This window comes from Agrilus planipennis, unplaced genomic scaffold, assembly GCF_000699045.2.
Source record: "Agrilus planipennis isolate EAB-ADULT unplaced genomic scaffold, Apla_2.0 scaffold83, whole genome shotgun sequence".
In the NCBI taxonomy this organism is placed as follows: domain Eukaryota; kingdom Metazoa; phylum Arthropoda; class Insecta; order Coleoptera; family Buprestidae; genus Agrilus; species Agrilus planipennis.
This window is the reverse complement of record NW_020438895.1, coordinates 328071-347410: the sequence shown is the minus strand read 5'-3', so window position 1 is coordinate 347410 and position 19340 is coordinate 328071. Positions and strand designations below refer to the sequence as shown.

Here is a 19340-nt window from a genome sequence, read left to right as displayed (position 1 = left end):
ATTGGTAACATTCGCTATAATTTTGTAATAACCGTTTTCGAATTGCTCTAAATTTGCTTCATGAACAGGATCGTCACTTAAGTTAGTAATCTGGTAATGAATGTTTTCATATTCCTTCAAGGAGGACTCAAAGTTAGCCAACCTTGTTTTTAATTCAGTTATGTCATCTTGATTTACTTCTAAGCTTTGTGAAATTTCATCAAACTTATTTTTAAAACGAGTTAATCTAGATTTTATTTGTCCTCGTTGCTTAACAAATGGTTCTAAACCCTCCATGGCAAATTGAAAGCAGTTAGGATAAGATGAGGAAGTATGTAAATATGAAAGGAATCGCACTTACCGATGTTCTTTCTTAATTTGGCCTTTATCACGATGTAACGGATTACTGGAACTATGGTAGCTTTGCAGAACTCGACAGAAATCGATTTTTCCTCGAAAAGAATGGAATCCAACCAGGATGTTGTAAGTGATCCGAAAGGAAATTTTATTTCCTTGAAGATTCTGGATTAATTAATCTGGCTCGAAGGACCAATGTTTTATCGTTGAATAAGTTTTTTGTATAAACTATTGTCAACGGGGTGTACTAAGTACCACATGAAATAAGACACGTAGATGTAGTGATTGTAGAAAATAACTATATTGAATTTAACTTAAATTTAATCCACTATAAACTAACTTTAAAACTACAACTACCGAATAATTAAAAAAAATGATTATAAAAATCAATCGCAAGAAATTAGGATAATAGAGTTTGTCTTATGGAGACGATGTTTTCTCCAGCGAGTCTATAATAGTACTAATTTAAAATTTTATAAAATCTATGAACTTACTATCTAACAATAATGTACAAACATAATATTATCCTACCCCCAGGTAGGCGGTCATTGGACCTACAAGAATGCAGCCGAGGGGAATTTTGGCTATTAATACCAATAAAACTGTAATAAACTGTACGTGACGAACATAATAGGACACTTTACAATTTGTTTACAATTCTACCCGACTACCCCGTGTACCTAACAAGAGTTAAAGTAAAAAAATGCTAAATTTGCACAAAAATTAGTAAATAAATAATTAGTCTACATACCTGTAAAATTTGATTTTGGGAAACTCTTGAAAACTGGTGGTGAAACAAAATTACTGGTTAAACTACGTTGTTTTTGATTGGATTTGTAATATCCAGCATTTAAATTTTGTTTTGCAAAACTAATTGTACTCCAGAAACTCCTTAGGGAAGTAGATATACACATTTTTGCTCTTGAAAAGCTTTCTGTTTTCTTGGAAAGTATTATTTGAAAAATGTACACTCGTTAGCAAAATTTATGGTACAGCGGTATCTACGATGAAGTTAAAACGTTCAACTGAAAACAGAACTTCTGTACAAGCCTATAATTGAAGATAACAATCAAATAAAATGCCAAAGTCAATTAGAAAAGTAATGAACGATGTAGAAATATAATTAGAACAATAGCAAATCTCACACTGGTCATAAAACAGATGAAAATCTTAGGTTTTGAGTTGCGTGGTGGTTGCTGGGGTAGGCAATCTTTTATTTAAGGATGGAATCATGAAACTGCAAATCAACTTAAATACTTTAAGGGTTTTTGTGAAAATTACTATAATATTTCGTATAACTAATAAAGTAATATAGGTAATCTAATAAATGCAATGTAAAGTCTTTGAGGGTTGTTACACTTTTTAAGAATTTTTTAGTTTAGGACAGTTTTTACAGAAGCAAGTGATATTTTAAGTTAAACGAGGTTGAAAAAACATATATTCCATATTTATATGAAAAATGCTGAAAAGGAAAAACGTTCGGAAAATATCTTGCCTTATCTATATCTTGTTTTGTTTGTATTCTATTAAACTGTTTTAACTATTACTTTCCGATTAGGTCTATATTTTACTTAATAAAGTTCAAGATTTCACGGTTTTTGTAAAATATACGTAAATTTACATACATAAAAACAAATAAATGAAAAATTAATAAATTAGGCGTCGATTTTAAAACAGAAAATTTCTTAAAGGTATGCGACTACATGAAGGGTGGTTGGCACTAAGTTTGGGAACAAGTGACACCTTGTTTCTTTGGTTAAAGGAACCCCATGTAGTCATTGACGGTCATATTTTGTGCAATCCAGTTGATGCAGAGTCATTCATGGGGCTGTTATGGTAGGTACGCCATGTAAATCTAATCGTAAGTCAAAAATAAAATACGTATTTTGTAGTTTTAAGAACGGATCATTAACAAGGGAAAGAATTCGAAACGATTGTGCCGAAAAATCATGGGAAATTTTCAATCAACTTTTGGACAGCACCCCTCGGGGAAATTTTGGCAATTTCGGTAACCAACAATTAAAATTACCTGCTGTACAATCGTATCTTAATTAAAATTACTTTATTACATTTATTAGGACTATACTTCGATACCCAAGAGATAATCCCCTTCTTAAAGGGCGATTTTAGATTTAATAGAGCGGGCGACAGGATTGGAAAATTTTCAAGTTTGGAAGTCGAGGTAAGGGCCTTAATAGAAGGGCAAATAGTCGCTAAAAGGGCCTACGCTGAAGATATAGGTTTTCATTCAGGTAAGTACGTAAAAATATTTTCATTTGTTATTAGTTTTTAATAGATAGGTACGTGAAGTAATTTTCTTGTTGAAATTTAGGACAAGACACCAAAATAATTGCAACCGGGGGAGCGTCTGCAAATAAATCAATTTTGCAAGTGGTCGCCGACGTATTTAATGCTCCTGTATATTTACAGGTAAGTATTATAATTGTCAAATTGTCATTTACATCAAATTATTCATTACACAAATGCGTGGTATTTTTGAATAGGAAGCTGCCAATTCTGCTATGCTAGGAGCTGCCTATCAAGCTAAACATGGACTTTCGGATGAAAATGACTATGAAAAAATAACTTCCGTTTTAACACCACCTCAACTGGTATGTGAACCGTATCCAGATGCACCAGAAATCTACGACCCAATGGTAGATCGATATCGCACAATCGTGAACAAATTATTGCAAGGAGGGTTGTAATTTAAGGAGAGTGGTATTTCTTTTCTAACGATAGGTACAACATATCAACAAATAAGGACTCGAAACAACGAATTCCATATTTCTAACAGTTTACATAAATCTTTTTGATAAAAAGTTGAAGAAAAACAAAACACATTCTGGATAATTACAGTCCACATTTCTACCTAACTGTGATAAAATATAAACAAATTTAAAAGAGAGATATTCGTTTATAATAGTTAAACATTCCATATATGATACAATTCTATNGTCTTAAGACTTACGATAGTGTTAACCCTTTGATTTTGTCTTAAGAGTGAGGATAATGATAATCCTTTGATTTTGTCTTATGGCTGAAGATGATGTTAACCTTTCGATTTTGTCTAAAGAATGCTTTGATCTTTCGATAACGTGTGACGCCATTAAGAAATCTTTTTAGGCCACCCTGTGTACTCATTTATGCTCGTTTATAATGTTTACCCGCCAGCGAACAGACCAAATCTAATGGAAAACGAATTTACTCTTATTTGTTCGTAGGCTCTGTGACGTCACGCAGGGTGCCATACCCCAAGCCAGCCTCAAATTAACGGTGAAATAGTATGGTATTAAATTTCACCCGCGCACCCTCAACGTATACGTACTAAATATATTTTTACTACATATCAGAAGATTATCATCACAACTTATTGTATAGATTATGACACCGTCTAAAAGTATCAGTCCTCATGATTATTTACGTTATAGAATATAAAATTTGGGCTCATGAACACACGATTTTTGGTTCTCTCTAATATCTAACTAATGTTTATAAAATAATTGGAAGTTTTTCTAATTAGGGGCCGTCTATAACTTACGTAACGACAAATGCATCAATTTTTGACTCACTTCCCTCCTCCTCACATAAAAGTCATAGGCTTTAAATACAAAAAGGCTTTTAATTTCCAAAAATAATTCAGTTTAAATAAATTCTAAAATTATTACGTGATGCAAACATTCACCCGCTACCACCCCCACGTAATAGGACCATGACGTCCGACTGGACTCCTTCTCTTCCAAATTCGTTTACGTAATTAATGGGTAGTCCCTTAACACCTGTGGGTAAGATGTTTCAACAGGTCCTTTTTCAGGAGTTTGGACTTTTGGAACTTTTCAATCTTTAAATTATTTATATTTGTTTCTGATATAATTTTTGTTAGCTTGCATTTTCCACTTGTTCGTTATAAGTCCACTGATCTCATCCTGCCAAATAGGTTACAAAACAAGAGAACATAACATCGCGGTTCTGTTGTTTTTGTCAATTTCGGAAAAATTCGCGTCTGTCGCTCTCTGCCAAGCGGCAAGCGCCTCGGCGACGACGCTCATCGTCAGTAGTCCTAGCGACCGCCGACCGTGGTCCCGACGCTGTTGAAGTCGCCAACAGTTTTAAGAACTGGCGTCATCTTGTTTTGTTCATTACTGATGTCGAATGAACAATAATAATAATATTAATACGAAATAAGTTGTTGTTTACAAATACTGCAGATGAAAATAATTCCATTTTACGACTGTCTATGTAAAGGGCGAAATTGTGTTTGCACATGAAACTTCCTTTGTAATTGGGTCTGTCGTTACGTTTCTATAACGGATTTTTATGATTTTATTCGTTAATTATTTAATTTGTAAACAAGTTTATATACATATGGGGATCTTAGGGACCATGAACCCCTTTTATGAAGAAATGAATTTCTATTCTAAACTTTGTAATTTAACCCTGCGAGATAAACATCTGATTTGTTGTATGGTAACAGACAAAGGTTCACACTAACTCGATACGTTTTTGGTTTTCAATAATATGGTGATTAAAAGCTTTTAAAAGTGCTTAAAGTTGATACTTCTTGTAGGACACGTATTTTCAATAGAAATTAAAACATTTAAAAACGGCCTTCGACATGCTTTAGAACAAAGCTTTGTCTATCTAACTACAAAATTTCAAACCTCTATTCCAAACATTAAACTCATGATATCTAGAACCGATAAGCCTGTTTTTACTCTACGGCGCATGTACTACTGAATGTATCGGCATCTTTTGAGTTTGTATTGTTGCTAAGTGCCGAGGCGACTTTTATAAAAGGTGTAACCAAGTGGACTAATTAAAAATTGAAAACATTAAATTTTTTAAACCCTTTTCTAATGATGATTATAACGATTTTAACGATTTTATTCTGATACATATTGGTATTATTTTGGAATCCCCTATGATTCCATACTAATTACCATTCCATATCCATGGTTTCTGTATTCGCGCCATATTTATGGAACGTATACCTCGCGAAAAAGAGCTTTTACTATATATAATATGGTAAACGTTGTCATAAATGTTTTCCCATATATACTATAATAATAAGAGGTGTGAGCTATGTATCTATAACTATCTATATAAATAGGGGAAACTAGTGGTTTCTAATACGCAATAACACATTCATAAATTCTTGCCCTGGATTCGCAAACTATTGCAAATCTTTCCATGCTAGTATGTATTATGTATATGGGTAATACATACATTGTAAACAAGAAAACAAGTCGATTTGGAATCAAAGTATGTCTAGCGGAACGTCATGGGATGGGGATGTGGCGCTTCCTGGACGGCCGGGAGAGACAGGACGCCGCGATCCGACTTGTTTTGGTCCTTAACACTTGGCACGATTTGCAGACAGGAAACTATCAAAGGTTTACTACATTTTAGACCAATTGTCCAGAACGTTTATCACGGAGCGCTTCCAAAAAAATGCTATTTCCATATCTACTCTTTAATAATTTTATGGTCTCAAATGCGGAAAAACAGCAAGTGTAATACAATAAACCTGCACACAATCTGAATACTGTCTTAAAATAAGTCTCAAGATATTTTGAACAAACCTTAATACCTCTCAGAAGCTTTAAGCTTCTTTTATTAGACTTTATATTACTTTATTAATTATACGAAAAAGCATATCGGGAATTTGCAGCAACGTACACAACAGCCATGGCTAAATGTTGCTTTTTAAGATCAACAACCATTGTTTACTATAACCGGAGGTGGAGTTTGTTCACGGTATACGGTGGTCTACCATAATAAATAAGGTGTTCATATTTGAGTTATGCAATGTTCACACAAACGACTGTCTATTATAACAATGTAATACTCCTACATAAACGTACAATAAATAAAAATCAATAATTAAGCAGATCTGATGGACCACAAAAATAATTAATTTTAATGAACATTTTCCCATTTTAAAGTCTTTTTGTCGTTGTTAATATCAGTGAGCTACTGAAGGAAGAAAAAGATGAGTTTTCGACTGAATTAAAATTAAATCAAGTTTTTATCAATGATATTAGTATAGGGATAGATATACAGGGGCAAATGATTAGTATGATTATATTTGCAGATGATATAGCTGTATTAGCATCTAGCAAGGAGGAGTTAGAGATAGCTTTAAATAAAATGGAAGCGATATTGACGAAACAGTATTGTATGAAACTAAATAAAAGTAAAACAAAAATGTTGGTATGCAAGGGTGGAAAAAGTAGGGAAAGAGCGAATAAAAAGATAGGAGACGAAAAATTAGCATAAGTGGCTGATTTTAGGTGTCTAGAAAGTCAGATAAATCAGGACGGAAGGACTAGTAGGGATTTAAAGCAGAGGATAGCGCAGGGTCAAATCGCCTTCAATAAAAAGAAGGCATTTTTATGCTTGTGAACGGTTAATTTAGAAATTCGAAAAAGGTTGTTAAAGGTTTATGTTTGGAGCACGGAGCTGTACAGGTGCGAAACATAGACAGTGATCGCGGTGGAAAAGAAAAGGTTAGAAGCGTTCGAAATGTGGTGTTACATGTGAATGATAAGGATACCGTGGATAGAGAATGTTAGAAATGAAAGTATTAGAAAGAATAGGAGAATAGACAAGATAGGTTGGTAGGCATGAAGGTCTAGTCAGAGACATATTAGAGGCAGAAACGGAAGTGAGGAGGGGTAGAGGTAGACCTAGATTAGATTACTGTTCTCAAATAGTCAAGGATGTAAAAAGTTGTAGTTTTAGGGAAATACGAAGATTAGCTCAGGATAGCAAAGAGTGGAGTTGCGTGTTCAACCAGTCTTAGGACTGACGACCTTATGGTGACGATGATTAAAATGCTGTGTTTATGCTTGTAAACTTGTTGTGGAAAAAAGGTCTCGTATAGTGAAAAATGTATGGCAAATTTAGAGGTTTCTCTGCTGCCTACACTTTTTTAAAAGTAACTCAATGAACTGAGTTTTTCTACGATTTGCTAGGATAGTACTTAGAGTCGCTGTGGACTGTCAGTCTTTCCTAAAACTGAGAAAGTGTAACTCAGGAACTATGTGTGGAAATTTCGAAAAGGCTTAAAATGATTACGACCAACCAACCTGTATGTACAATGCATATAAAAATTCGTCAGCTAATTGTGAATTATATTTCTAGTGCTTAAAATGTAATAAATAAAATAATGTGTAGGTAATATTCCATTGTATTATGTAGTTTTAATTCTAATCGGCTTATCATAATCTAATTGTGGTAGGTAGGTACGCAGTAAGTACGCAGGAAAATTATTATGCAAGAAAACAAAATAAAACGTCAAATTTCTCCTACATCCCAGCTAATGTCAAAATCCATAAGTACGGATTATTACTTATACGGATGTGTATGTACGCTTAATACAATACAAACACGGTAGTAATACTTGTATGGTATTGTACGACATAATTTAATCGACAGGAAGGTGGTAGTGGCACCTTCGATGACGAGCTCTGACGACGACAATTCAAAATCGTAAAGAAAGTCTCATTTCGCATTATCGCAACTAGAGCGACTGACTACAACTTTATATCCACGATAATACAACAAATCGCTTCACGTAAGCATGTACTGAAAGTTGTAGGGTATCGCGATACCTTGACCTCCTCCTCGGACAGTTTAAGTGCTCCGGTTTTGTAGTAAGACCGTCAAACTATCTAAAGTAAAGTTTCCTCCAGTATGAGACTAACCAAGATGGGATCGAACGCATCACCGACCTACCTAGGCCTAGACCTCAGCACTCAGCAGGTATTTTATTAAAATTAAACAAACTGTTATAGTATCTATTCTCATTGTCGTATGCTATTGCGTGAAAGTGGGTACTTTGTTGTACCGGTTAAAAACGATTTTTCCTGTCGTCATTTCCACGGAAACGCATGCGTGAAAACCGGCCCCTTGACGTAATTTATATTATTACACTACTATATGATGGTATACGACACACCTGTTGATTAAGATACATGTAAACTTTTTTACGTAATTGTTTTAAATAAAAATAAAAACGGATCTTGTCAATTTAAAATGAATGCTCTCGCTATTTTTCAATTGTTAGTCGTGTAATATTCTACGGTTATTGTTATTTGAAAGTAATAATTCTGTATGTATATACGTACTTGATATACGTAGCAAACATTATGAACAACGGTATCTACAAATACGAGGTTCACTCTATAATGTTTAGGACTACGACTACATGGATGAACGTCAAAAATCAAGTGCTCCCAAAACTGCTACAATTTTTTATTTTTCTCCCAGTTTTCGATTTCTAGATGTTTCTTTGATTACCTATTTTCATATAGAGACGGACCGACTACCCGATTTGGAACGGATACCCGACGTATCCGGCTTCAGTATAATTTGTCTTTTTAATTTTTCAGTTGAAAGCGGTGGTGGTAGATGACGATTTAAAAATTCTTCACGAAGCGTCAGTACAATTTGATACCGACTTACCAGAGTTCAGGTTAGCATAATCACTTTGAAAATATTCACATTTTATTATACAGGGTGTTTCTGAAATAAGTTGCAAGCTTTGGAGGGTGTTAACTGGACACAATAAGGAATCGCATGGTATGTAAAGCACACCGTGGTTAAGGGACAAAACAATTTGTAAGAAGTTGCATTCGGCAAGAAGCCGGCCCTGGACATGAATTAGCAACGTATGGAGAAATTTCCATAATAACTGAGCAACTACATCGACGAAAAATGTAAGCACTGACGGTTGTGAAACGACTAATAAAGTAAATGTTAACAGCTTACTAGTAAGCTACTACACATAATAATATTTAGACGTTGCGATAGCAATTAATTAAATAACTATTTTGTTCACCGTTGATAGAATGCAATACTATTTAAAGTACACCTCAATATGGTATTAAGAACACAAAATAGAAAAAAAGACTCATACAACACGGATGCTGCAGGTGATGGAATGGTGTTGCAATGTCGTATTTCCCTGCGTGATCGCCAGGGCCGGACTGCAGTTTCAAATACGATATTCTCGAAAACGGTGGATTTTTCTACCACTAAACATTTACTTAATTTTCTTATTTTATAGTGCTCCATCACCTTTTGCAAGCTTGCTATTTATTTCAGAAACACCCTATTTTTCATTTAGTAAAAGTAGGACGCAATGGGGGTATGTGGGTGATGTGTTCAGAATAATTTATGTATAAGTCGCTGTCTTCTATGTGTTATGCATTGACGCAAGTTTTTCAATTTTGTAGAACCCATGGTGGTGTTACGGCAAGTAAAGATAATTCCCATACAGTGACGGCTCCCACAATGATGTGGGTCAAATCGGTTGATATGATACTCGATCGTCTTACATTGGCGGGAGTTGATTATTCGTCAATAACCGCAATATCTGGCACAGCCCAAGTATGTAAACGATACATATCACTTTGACGTCAATAAAATTTAATACGCTCGATAAAAACGATAGTGAGATAATATTTTATTATGATTCTTGATGAATTATCAGTTAACTTACTACATTTTTTGCGATTTATTCATTAGAAATTAAAAATTTGCAACGATAAAACTAAATACTTTAAGTAGGTACTCCTTTTGTTTGTTGTCTGCGATGAATTTATAAATAATAAAATTAACTATTAAGTAACTTATTCAAGCGAATATTTTCATCAAGCGGAATGGAATGTATTTTTCAAGAAAATCAATAAAAACACGTCCAGTTACACAAATTAGACGATGGGGTACCTAATAAAATACCTCTCCCTTTTTAAGTAAAATCATTATTTTTAAACATCATAATGTTTATTTGGTGTTATTTTGCGGTACCTTTGTGGCAGGTATTTCTTTAATATGCGGTCTACAGTCATGGATCTTGGATCTGACTGACATTGTTGAAAAAAAAAAACAATGGACCTGATCATGGCAATACTTACTTCGTTCGTATTATCATTTTCTATTGTAACCTAATGAACCCAACCTAACCGAACTTAACCGAAAAATTCTTTTATCAGATTGCCCAGGATTATCAGGTTACGAAGGAAGTGAGGTAAACCGCATATTAAAATACAGGGACAATTGCAAGTAAATCATATATCAATTGTCAATGTAGCACCATTTTTTTTATAATGAATTAATTTCGTTCAACTTAAACCCAAAACTATCTTGATATTTAAATTTTGTAGCAACATGGCTCTGTTTATTGGCAGACTGGAGCGGAATTAACTTTAAGAAACTTAAAATCATCGGATTTTCTTCATCAACAATTAGGAAGTAATTTTTCAATTTCGAATAGTCCCGTATGGATGGATTCTAGCACGTCAAAGCAATGTGCGAAATTGGAGGAAGCAGTTGGGGGCCCTCAAGTTAGTTAAGATTATTTATTTTATATATTTTTGATCATAAAATCATTGCAATTTAACTCTAATTACAGAAATTAGCAGAAATAACAGGTTCTAGAGCTTACGAAAGATTTACTGGATCTCAAATTTGTAAGATTGCGGAAAATAAACCGGACGCATATAATAATACTGAAGTAAAACATAATATAAATCATTCTTGTTGATTTAATTAATTTATATATTCTGTTTGTAGCGAATTTCTTTAGTGAGTAGTTTTTTGTGTTCACTATTTCTTGGTAAAATTGCTCCAATAGATTACGCTGATGGTTCTGGCATGAATCTAATGAATATCCATACAAAACAATGGGATAGCACTTTGTTAGAAGCATGCGGTCCCAACTTACACGAAAAACTGGGAGATCCGGTCCCGTCAAAAACAAATCTCGGGAATATTTCACCTTATTTTGTTGAAAGATATGGGTTTAAATCCGATTGTAAAATAATTGCATTCACTGGAGATAATCCAGCATCTTTAATAGGTAAGAAAATTAAATTTAATATAGATACAACTAATAAAAAGTAAGTCAGGAACAAGTAAATTAGTTTGTTTAAGGAGTTTCTAGAGTTAAAGTAAAAAAATGCTAAATTTGCACAAAAATTAGTAAATAAATAATTAGTCTACATACCTGTAAAATTTGATTTTGGGAAACTCTTGAAAACTGGTGGTGAAACAAAATTACTGGTTAAACTACGTTGTTTTTGATTGGATTTGTAATATCCAGCATTTAAATTTTGTTTTGCAAAACTAATTGTACTCCAGAAACTCCTTAGGGAAGTAGATATACACATTTTTGCTCTTGAAAAGCTTTCTGTTTTCTTGGAAAGTATTATTTGAAAAATGTACACTCGTTAGCAAAATTTATGGTACAGCGGTATCTACGATGAAGTTAAAACGTTCAACTGAAAACAGAACTTCTGTACAAGCCTATAATTGAAGATAACAATCAAATAAAATGCCAAAGTCAATTAGAAAAGTAATGAACGATGTAGAAATATAATTAGAACAATAGCAAATCTCACACTGGTCATAAAACAGATGAAAATCTTAGGTTTTGAGTTGCGTGGTGGTTGCTGGGGTAGGCAATCTTTTATTTAAGGATGGAATCATGAAACTGCAAATCAACTTAAATACTTTAAGGGTTTTTGTGAAAATTACTATAATATTTCGTATAACTAATAAAGTAATATAGGTAATCTAATAAATGCAATGTAAAGTCTTTGAGGGTTGTTACACTTTTTAAGAATTTTTTAGTTTAGGACAGTTTTTACAGAAGCAAGTGATATTTTAAGTTAAACGAGGTTGAAAAAACATATATTCCATATTTATATGAAAAATGCTGAAAAGGAAAAACGTTCGGAAAATATCTTGCCTTATCTATATCTTGTTTTGTTTGTATTCTATTAAACTGTTTTAACTATTACTTTCCGATTAGGTCTATATTTTACTTAATAAAGTTCAAGATTTCACGGTTTTTGTAAAATATACGTAAATTTACATACATAAAAACAAATAAATGAAAAATTAATAAATTAGGCGTCGATTTTAAAACAGAAAATTTCTTAAAGGTATGCGACTACATGAAGGGTGGTTGGCACTAAGTTTGGGAACAAGTGACACCTTGTTTCTTTGGTTAAAGGAACCCCATGTAGTCATTGACGGTCATATTTTGTGCAATCCAGTTGATGCAGAGTCATTCATGGGGCTGTTATGGTAGGTACGCCATGTAAATCTAATCGTAAGTCAAAAATAAAATACGTATTTTGTAGTTTTAAGAACGGATCATTAACAAGGGAAAGAATTCGAAACGATTGTGCCGAAAAATCATGGGAAATTTTCAATCAACTTTTGGACAGCACCCCTCGGGGAAATTTTGGCAATTTCGGTAACCAACAATTAAAATTACCTGCTGTACAATCGTATCTTAATTAAAATTACTTTATTACATTTATTAGGACTATACTTCGATACCCAAGAGATAATCCCCTTCTTAAAGGGCGATTTTAGATTTAATAGAGCGGGCGACAGGATTGGAAAATTTTCAAGTTTGGAAGTCGAGGTAAGGGCCTTAATAGAAGGGCAAATAGTCGCTAAAAGGGCCTACGCTGAAGATATAGGTTTTCATTCAGGTAAGTACGTAAAAATATTTTCATTTGTTATTAGTTTTTAATAGATAGGTACGTGAAGTAATTTTCTTGTTGAAATTTAGGACAAGACACCAAAATAATTGCAACCGGGGGAGCGTCTGCAAATAAATCAATTTTGCAAGTGGTCGCCGACGTATTTAATGCTCCTGTATATTTACAGGTAAGTATTATAATTGTCAAATTGTCATTTACATCAAATTATTCATTACACAAATGCGTGGTATTTTTGAATAGGAAGCTGCCAATTCTGCTATGCTAGGAGCTGCCTATCAAGCTAAACATGGACTTTCGGATGAAAATGACTATGAAAAAATAACTTCCGTTTTAACACCACCTCAACTGGTATGTGAACCGTATCCAGATGCACCAGAAATCTACGACCCAATGGTAGATCGATATCGCACAATCGTGAACAAATTATTGCAAGGAGGGTTGTAATTTAAGGAGAGTGGTATTTCTTTTCTAACGATAGGTACAACATATCAACAAATAAGGACTCGAAACAACGAATTCCATATTTCTAACAGTTTACATAAATCTTTTTGATAAAAAGTTGAAGAAAAACAAAACACATTCTGGATAATTACAGTCCACATTTCTACCTAACTGTGATAAAATATAAACAAATTTAAAAGAGAGATATTCGTTTATAATAGTTAAACATTCCATATATGATACAATTCTATTTTAAAACAAAAATAAACATTTTGTTTAACATCTATATTTTTTTTTATTCATTTAATAAAGGAATGAAATGGGTTCCATTTATTTAGATGCTTTGTAGAAATATAAAATTATTAGTTAAAAACTGGGATTTAACTTATAAAAATCTTACACATCTTTTGGTTACTAATTAGGTTAATTAGTTGCTAGTAATTAATGTCTACGTGGTAAATTTTTCAGAAAAATAAAGTAGCATCAGCGATTTTTTTACTAAATTTTAACTGGAAAACATAAACAGCAAAAAAGAAAACCATTTTTACAATTAGCTGTATATAAATATGAAAAAAGTGTGCTTTAAATTGTGCTTTAGCGCTAGTTAAGAAAAAATATGAATTTCCTCAAAGTTACCAATAATTTATCAATCCATGTTCGTTCTATATCTTTGTAAATTCTATAGCTATTATCTATGTTCTACAGGCGTCTATGGGTAATTTGTAAGGTTATGTTTGAATGGTTATGTCCGCTTATGTCAAAATATGTTAGTAAATAGATGTTTTCTCTGTTAATAAGTAAAAAACAGGTCTAAAACTCAATATTAATCATAAGTGGTGATAAATAATTATTAAACTGTCAACATGCCGGCGATAGATCTTATTACACCTACTGAAAATATCGAAAATAATGTGGAAGAAAGCAGTGCTCCGATTAACCCTGTTATTGGAATTATTTATCCTCCACCTGAAGTAAGGAGTATCCTTTTTAAAATTCCCTTGTTCGGTTCGTAAAGATGTATCCATTTTTATGTGGCTAAATTATTGATGTATTTTTCCTGAGCATTGTAAGATATCGTTGACAAAACTGCCAGTTTTGTGGCAAGAAATGGGCCAGAATTTGAAGCTAGAATTCGACAAAACGAACTTGGAAACCCTAAATTTAATTTTTTAAATGCTGGAGACCCATATCATGCTTACTATCAACAAACTGTTAGTAATTTTAAAGAAGGCAAAGGTAAGCTAATTCGGTTTGTATTGTCTGCTATTTCATTTTCAGTCATGATGATAATTAGCCAAATTTGAATATTTGGCTGTATTGTATACCTATAAGCTTTGAGTATTATGAAAAGGCTTTTATTCGAGAGCGATTTAAAGTGTCTGAAGTATCAGTGCCATCTTATTCCACCTAATATTCCATATTGAAGTATTTAATTTGATTTCTTTATTTAGCTCAAGAGCCTTCAGCTGCTCTTTCAGGAGCCATATCTAAGCTATCAGTTTCATCTGCAGCACAACAAAAACAGCAGGAAATTTTGAAGTCAGTTGAACAACCTTTTGTCCCAAAGGATCCACCTACTGACTTTGAGTTTGTTGCAGATCCACCTTCTATTTCAGCTTTAGATTTGTAAGAATTTCATTTAACATTAATTTGTTTTTAAACTTTTTCTGTACTATGCATTTTATTTGTAGAGATATTGTAAAATTGACTGCTCAGTTTGTTGCTCGTAATGGACGCCAATTTCTGACACAGTTAATGAATAGAGAACAGCGAAACTTTCAGTTTGATTTTCTGAGGCCACAACATTCTTTGTTTCAATATTTTACAAAGCTATTGGAACAGTACACAAAAGTAACTAATTTTATTGTTTCTAATGTAAATACTTTGTATATGATACGAACATTGTTTTAGGTGTTGATTCCTCCAAAAGGTCTTCAAAATCGTTTGCACAATGAAGCAAAGAGTGCAAGAGCAGTACTAGATATGGTAAAATATCGTGCTGAATGGCATAAATATCAGGAAGCACAAAAGGCCAAAGAAGAAGAAATCTTAGAACGGGAGAGGGGTAATAAATGCAATATGTTGCTTAAAATAATAATTAATTTATTCTTTTTCTTGTTTCAGTCGCGTATGCACAAATAGATTGGCACGATTTTGTCGTAGTAGAAACTGTGGATTACCAACCTTTTGAAATAGGAAATTTTCCTCCACCAACCACTCCAGAAGAAGTAGGGGCCCGTCTTTTAATCCAGGAAAGAATTGAAGAGGGAGAAGATATAGAAATGCAACTTGAAAGTGATGATGAAGAAGAGACTCCAGCAGCTAATCCCGTAAGATTATGTTTTTATTGTAAAACATTATATTTTACATTAGCATTGCCTTATTTATTTTAGAACGAAGGTTTAAGTCAGATGGAGGACCGCACTCAAAAGAAGAGGGATGACAATAGAGTTCAAGATATGGAAGAAGAGAGTTCTGAAGACGAAGCCACTGAACAACCCCCTACATCCCAACCGTCAATACAGCCACCACTTCCTCCAGTTCCTGATAAGGTTATTGTTAAAAAATATAATCCAAAAGAAGGTAAGAAGCTATAATAAGTAGTTTCTGTAATATGTTCTTCTGAATTATTATTTCCTATTTTTAGCTCCAAAAGTATCTAGGCCTACGGTTGGTGACGATTATTTAATTTCTCCCATAACTGGTGAAAAGATTCCTGCAAGTAAAGTGCAAGAGCACATGCGCATTGGCCTTCTTGATCCTAGATGGGTCGAACAGCGAGATAAGCAAGTATCAGATAAGGTCAATCAGGATCAGGTCTTTGCTGCTGGTAAGATCTGTTTTTTTTATGTTGTAAACAATTCCAAACATTCACAAAATACTTTTCTTAAGGCACTTCTATCGATGCAAGTTTGAAACAGTTGGCTGAGAGACGTACGGACATTTTCGGCGTGGGAGACGAAGAAACGGCCATTGGTAAAAAAATAGGGGAAGAAGACACCAGAAAGGATGAGAAGGTTACGTGGGATGGACACACATCGAGTGTAGAAGCTGCAACAAGAGCCGCTCGTGCAAATATTACGCTAGAAGACCAGATTCATCAAATACACAAAGTCAAAGGGTTACTGCCAGATGAAGAAAAAGAAAAAATTGGACCTAAAAATGTGTCAACATCTAAAGCTGGTATTTCGAAGGGCCAATCTCAGTCTGTTATTACTGCTAAACCCCAATCAGCACCTACGGTAAGATTTAAACAAATGCACCTGAAAATTAATTGCTAGTTTGTATAAATATATATTACTATTAGCCTGTGAAGCCACCCACATTACCACCTCAATCGGTCGCGCCGCCCCAGCAGCCATCAATTAGTCTACCTCTACCTCCCCAACCCCCTATGATGGCTCCACAGCCTCCTATAATGATGATGCCTGCGCCTCCAATGGCCCCTATGAGACCGCCGCCGCTTATGAGTAAGATTGTTTTTCTTACAGTCAAATTTCCAAATGTGTTTATTGATTGTTTCCAGTGGCTGCTCCACCTCCAATGGGCGGTTTTGTTACCCCTATGCCTCATCAAATGAATCCTTCTATGAGCATGGGCATGAAGCATCCAAGTGATGGTATGATGGAAGAGGAACCAGCGAATAAAAAGGTTCGGAACGAGGATTCTTTGGTGCCTGAAGAAGTGTTTCTTTCACGTAATCCTGTGAGTAGTTTTTTAATAATTCTCCTTGAAGTATTATTTTTCTGCCTGTAGAGGTTGTTTGCCTGCATTTTCTTAAAATTTATTATTATTTTAGAATCCCGTTAACATCAAGGTGACAATTCCAGTGATGCCTGAAAAGTCCGAATGGAAATTGGCAGGTCAAGTGCTGAGTTTCACTTTGGCCCTGTCGGAAAGTGTAGCTAATTTGAAACAGAAAATACAAGACGATGTTGGTATGCCTCCTGCTAAGCAAAAGTTGTTCTATGACGTAAGTATTTCAGAAACTGTTCGAATATTCTCCATTTAAAGTATTTGTCGTTCCAGGGAATGTTCTTCAAGGATTCTAACACTTTGGGGTATTACAATTTGGTCACAGGAGCTTCTATACAGTTGCAAGTTAAAGAAAGAGGAGGACGCAAGAAGTAGTACATTAAATAACTAACAATAATTATTTTCAATATTAATAACGTTTTGTGAGTGTACTTTTTTTTTCAATAAAGAATAGTAAATAGACGAAAAACGGATTTTTAATTATTTTTCCTGTTTGCACCCATAAAATGATCTTCTGTATTAAAGAAATAATATGAAGCTTATTCCTAGCCTTTTCTATTTTCTAAATACACAATTTACAAAATAATACATAAAATAAAATCTGATGATAATACCAGAAAGATAGGATAAAGGGGGTGAATGTTCTGGGACTATTTATTATTATTTTAACTTTGACTAATTAATGAATTTGGTTTCAATTAAATATAACACCCTCCAATTCCTCTTACCATTTGAAAACATTTTTCAATCTTAATCAGACTAAAAAGTATTTGACTTGGTACACTATGTTCATTAAAAAAGAGTGCGGGACGACCGGTCATGTGGTTTGTGTGTGCGTATCTACAACGAGCGACATGAAAAAAGAGGATGCTTTGAGAAAAATCATTGAGCGAGACTCATGTACTATTGATTTAAATGAAGTGATTCTTACTATCTTCTTTTACGGTTGGTACATTTTATAATTCCAATTACAAATTAAAAAGATTTTTTTTTAATTAAGTTTATCATTAAGATACTGAACCAATCGTCGCATTTCCCTAATATCANTAGTACTATTTAGCATCTTTTTTCTATTTTAACTGTCGCCGTTGGAATGATTTGTAATTTTGTTATGTTGTCACACGTATGTAAGTGCCTATATGATCGTATTTGGAAAAAAACTGTTATCATTCAATTATGTAGATTAATAACAACACGACTATGTGTGCTGACAGTATTTCTCTACGCCATTTCAATTTTGAGATAATACGCTGTTTTTACGCAGCTTTATATCAGGCTGTCTATTTTCAACGTATCATTAAGATACTGAACCAATCGTCGCATTTCCCTAATATCAGAACATCCCACATCCGTAACTATTCGTGAAAAGTTAACTTTTAAACTGTAAGTGCACCTCCGCTCCTCTTTACTTTTGTTCCTGTTTCAAATATGCCTCTAACTACCCTTTAATGTCTTAGAAAGTGCCCTATCCCTCGAGCTCTCTTTTCCTTACTGATTTTCATAGTTATCCTTCTCATTCCTTAAGTCTAAACCTTTTCTATCCACGAAATTTTTATCATCCGTCTATAACTCCATATCCCAAAAAAAAAAGAAAAATTTAAAATCTCTTCTTGCAACTTTTAGCCTTACAGTTTTCGTCAACTTCCGGCCTAAATCCGGAAATACGTGGATGAGTATTTTTGTCCCTTATACACAGAGGGCCGCAGAGACACTAAACCAAATAAGCATCAAAGATCAAGGAGGTATTATGTTGCTAAAGTGAGATAGAGATTAGAAATTGAATAATCAATTTTTTCAAACATGATGTGTACGCGTAATATCGAGGGAAAATTAAAGAGTTTAAATATTGAAGGTGTAATGGGTAAGTACCGAAATATTTCTTTGTGCATAAAACATTTGATAAAATTTAATAAAAACAAGTAAATGCTGATGTAGTTATTGTAATTTTTTTTTGGGTTGAGGTATGTTCTGGAAAATTCCATTCTTGTATAGGCGTCTAGTAGCTAGAGACGTTGTTATTTGTATTTAGTATTTGAGTTTTTATTTGTTTCAGTTTTCAATCAACTTATACTAATTATTTAAAGGAAATAATAATTGTGTACCTAATCAAAAATATATTTAAAAAAAACGGAAGCACTAGGCAAATAAACAAAAGGTCAGTTGCCTTCAATTTTTAAAAAGAATTATTCAGTATATTTTTTTACTTTCCAAATATTTTTTAAATTTATTAATAATAAAAAAGACTTTCCAATAGACTTATTGTTTTAGGTGTTGATTCCT

The 19340-nt window shown here is 33.5% G+C and overlaps 4 protein-coding genes across 4 annotated transcripts in view; all 4 read left to right on the top strand.

The window, feature by feature from the left end:
* The first annotated feature begins 2022 nt into the window (after positions 1-2022).
* LOC108734314 (xylulose kinase) lies at positions 2023-3276 on the top strand. The gene is made up of 5 exons (XM_018465808.2): positions 2023-2172; positions 2229-2344; positions 2415-2588; positions 2669-2766; positions 2841-3276. The coding sequence occupies exons 1-5, from the start codon at positions 2030-2032 to the stop codon at positions 3042-3044; spliced, it is 735 nt and encodes a 244-aa protein (XP_018321310.1). The 5' UTR covers positions 2023-2029; the 3' UTR covers positions 3045-3276.
* A 4266-nt stretch (positions 3277-7542) lies between these two features.
* Positions 7543-13590, top strand: LOC108734277 (xylulose kinase). Its single transcript, XM_025973101.1, has 11 exons — positions 7543-8103; positions 8733-8815; positions 9579-9732; positions 10509-10688; positions 10757-10858; positions 10918-11203; positions 12291-12435; positions 12492-12607; positions 12678-12851; positions 12932-13029; positions 13104-13590. The coding sequence occupies exons 1-11, from the start codon at positions 8035-8037 to the stop codon at positions 13305-13307; spliced, it is 1611 nt and encodes a 536-aa protein (XP_025828886.1). The 5' UTR covers positions 7543-8034; the 3' UTR covers positions 13308-13590.
* A 439-nt stretch (positions 13591-14029) lies between these two features.
* Positions 14030-17522, top strand: LOC108734311 (splicing factor 3A subunit 1). Its single transcript, XM_018465805.2, has 13 exons — positions 14030-14282; positions 14376-14540; positions 14756-14930; positions 14996-15155; positions 15216-15369; positions 15429-15634; positions 15698-15887; positions 15952-16134; positions 16197-16546; positions 16612-16774; positions 16831-17009; positions 17104-17277; positions 17334-17522. The coding sequence occupies exons 1-13, from the start codon at positions 14168-14170 to the stop codon at positions 17433-17435; spliced, it is 2316 nt and encodes a 771-aa protein (XP_018321307.1). The 5' UTR covers positions 14030-14167; the 3' UTR covers positions 17436-17522.
* Positions 17523-18817: 1295 nt separating this feature from the next.
* LOC108734316 overlaps positions 18818-19340 on the top strand; it is a 27476-nt gene continuing 26953 nt past the window's right edge. The window contains exon 1 of the mRNA XM_018465809.2: positions 18818-18921. Within this exon, the coding sequence (XP_018321311.1) occupies positions 18861-18921 (61 nt within the window). The 5' untranslated portion in view covers positions 18818-18860. The remainder of the gene's footprint in view (positions 18922-19340) is intronic.

Coding starts and splice junctions, on each gene's coding strand:
- LOC108734314 (XM_018465808.2), top strand. CDS start 2,030: ATGCGACTACATGAAGGGTGGTTGGCACTAAGTTTGGGAACAAGTGAC. Junction 2,589..2,668: donor AGATATAGGTTTTCATTCAG/GTAAGTACGTAA, acceptor GTTGAAATTTAG/GACAAGACACCAAAATAATT. Junction 2,767..2,840: donor ATGCTCCTGTATATTTACAG/GTAAGTATTATA, acceptor ATTTTTGAATAG/GAAGCTGCCAATTCTGCTAT.
- LOC108734277 (XM_025973101.1), top strand. CDS start 8,035: ATGAGACTAACCAAGATGGGATCGAACGCATCACCGACCTACCTAGGC. Junction 10,859..10,917: donor ACGCATATAATAATACTGAA/GTAAAACATAAT, acceptor TTCTGTTTGTAG/CGAATTTCTTTAGTGAGTAG. Junction 11,204..12,290: donor TAATCCAGCATCTTTAATAG/GTAAGAAAATTA, acceptor AATTTCTTAAAG/GTATGCGACTACATGAAGGG.
- LOC108734311 (XM_018465805.2), top strand. CDS start 14,168: ATGCCGGCGATAGATCTTATTACACCTACTGAAAATATCGAAAATAAT. Junction 14,283..14,375: donor TCCTCCACCTGAAGTAAGGA/GTATCCTTTTTA, acceptor GAGCATTGTAAG/ATATCGTTGACAAAACTGCC. Junction 14,931..14,995: donor TCTATTTCAGCTTTAGATTT/GTAAGAATTTCA, acceptor TTTTATTTGTAG/AGATATTGTAAAATTGACTG.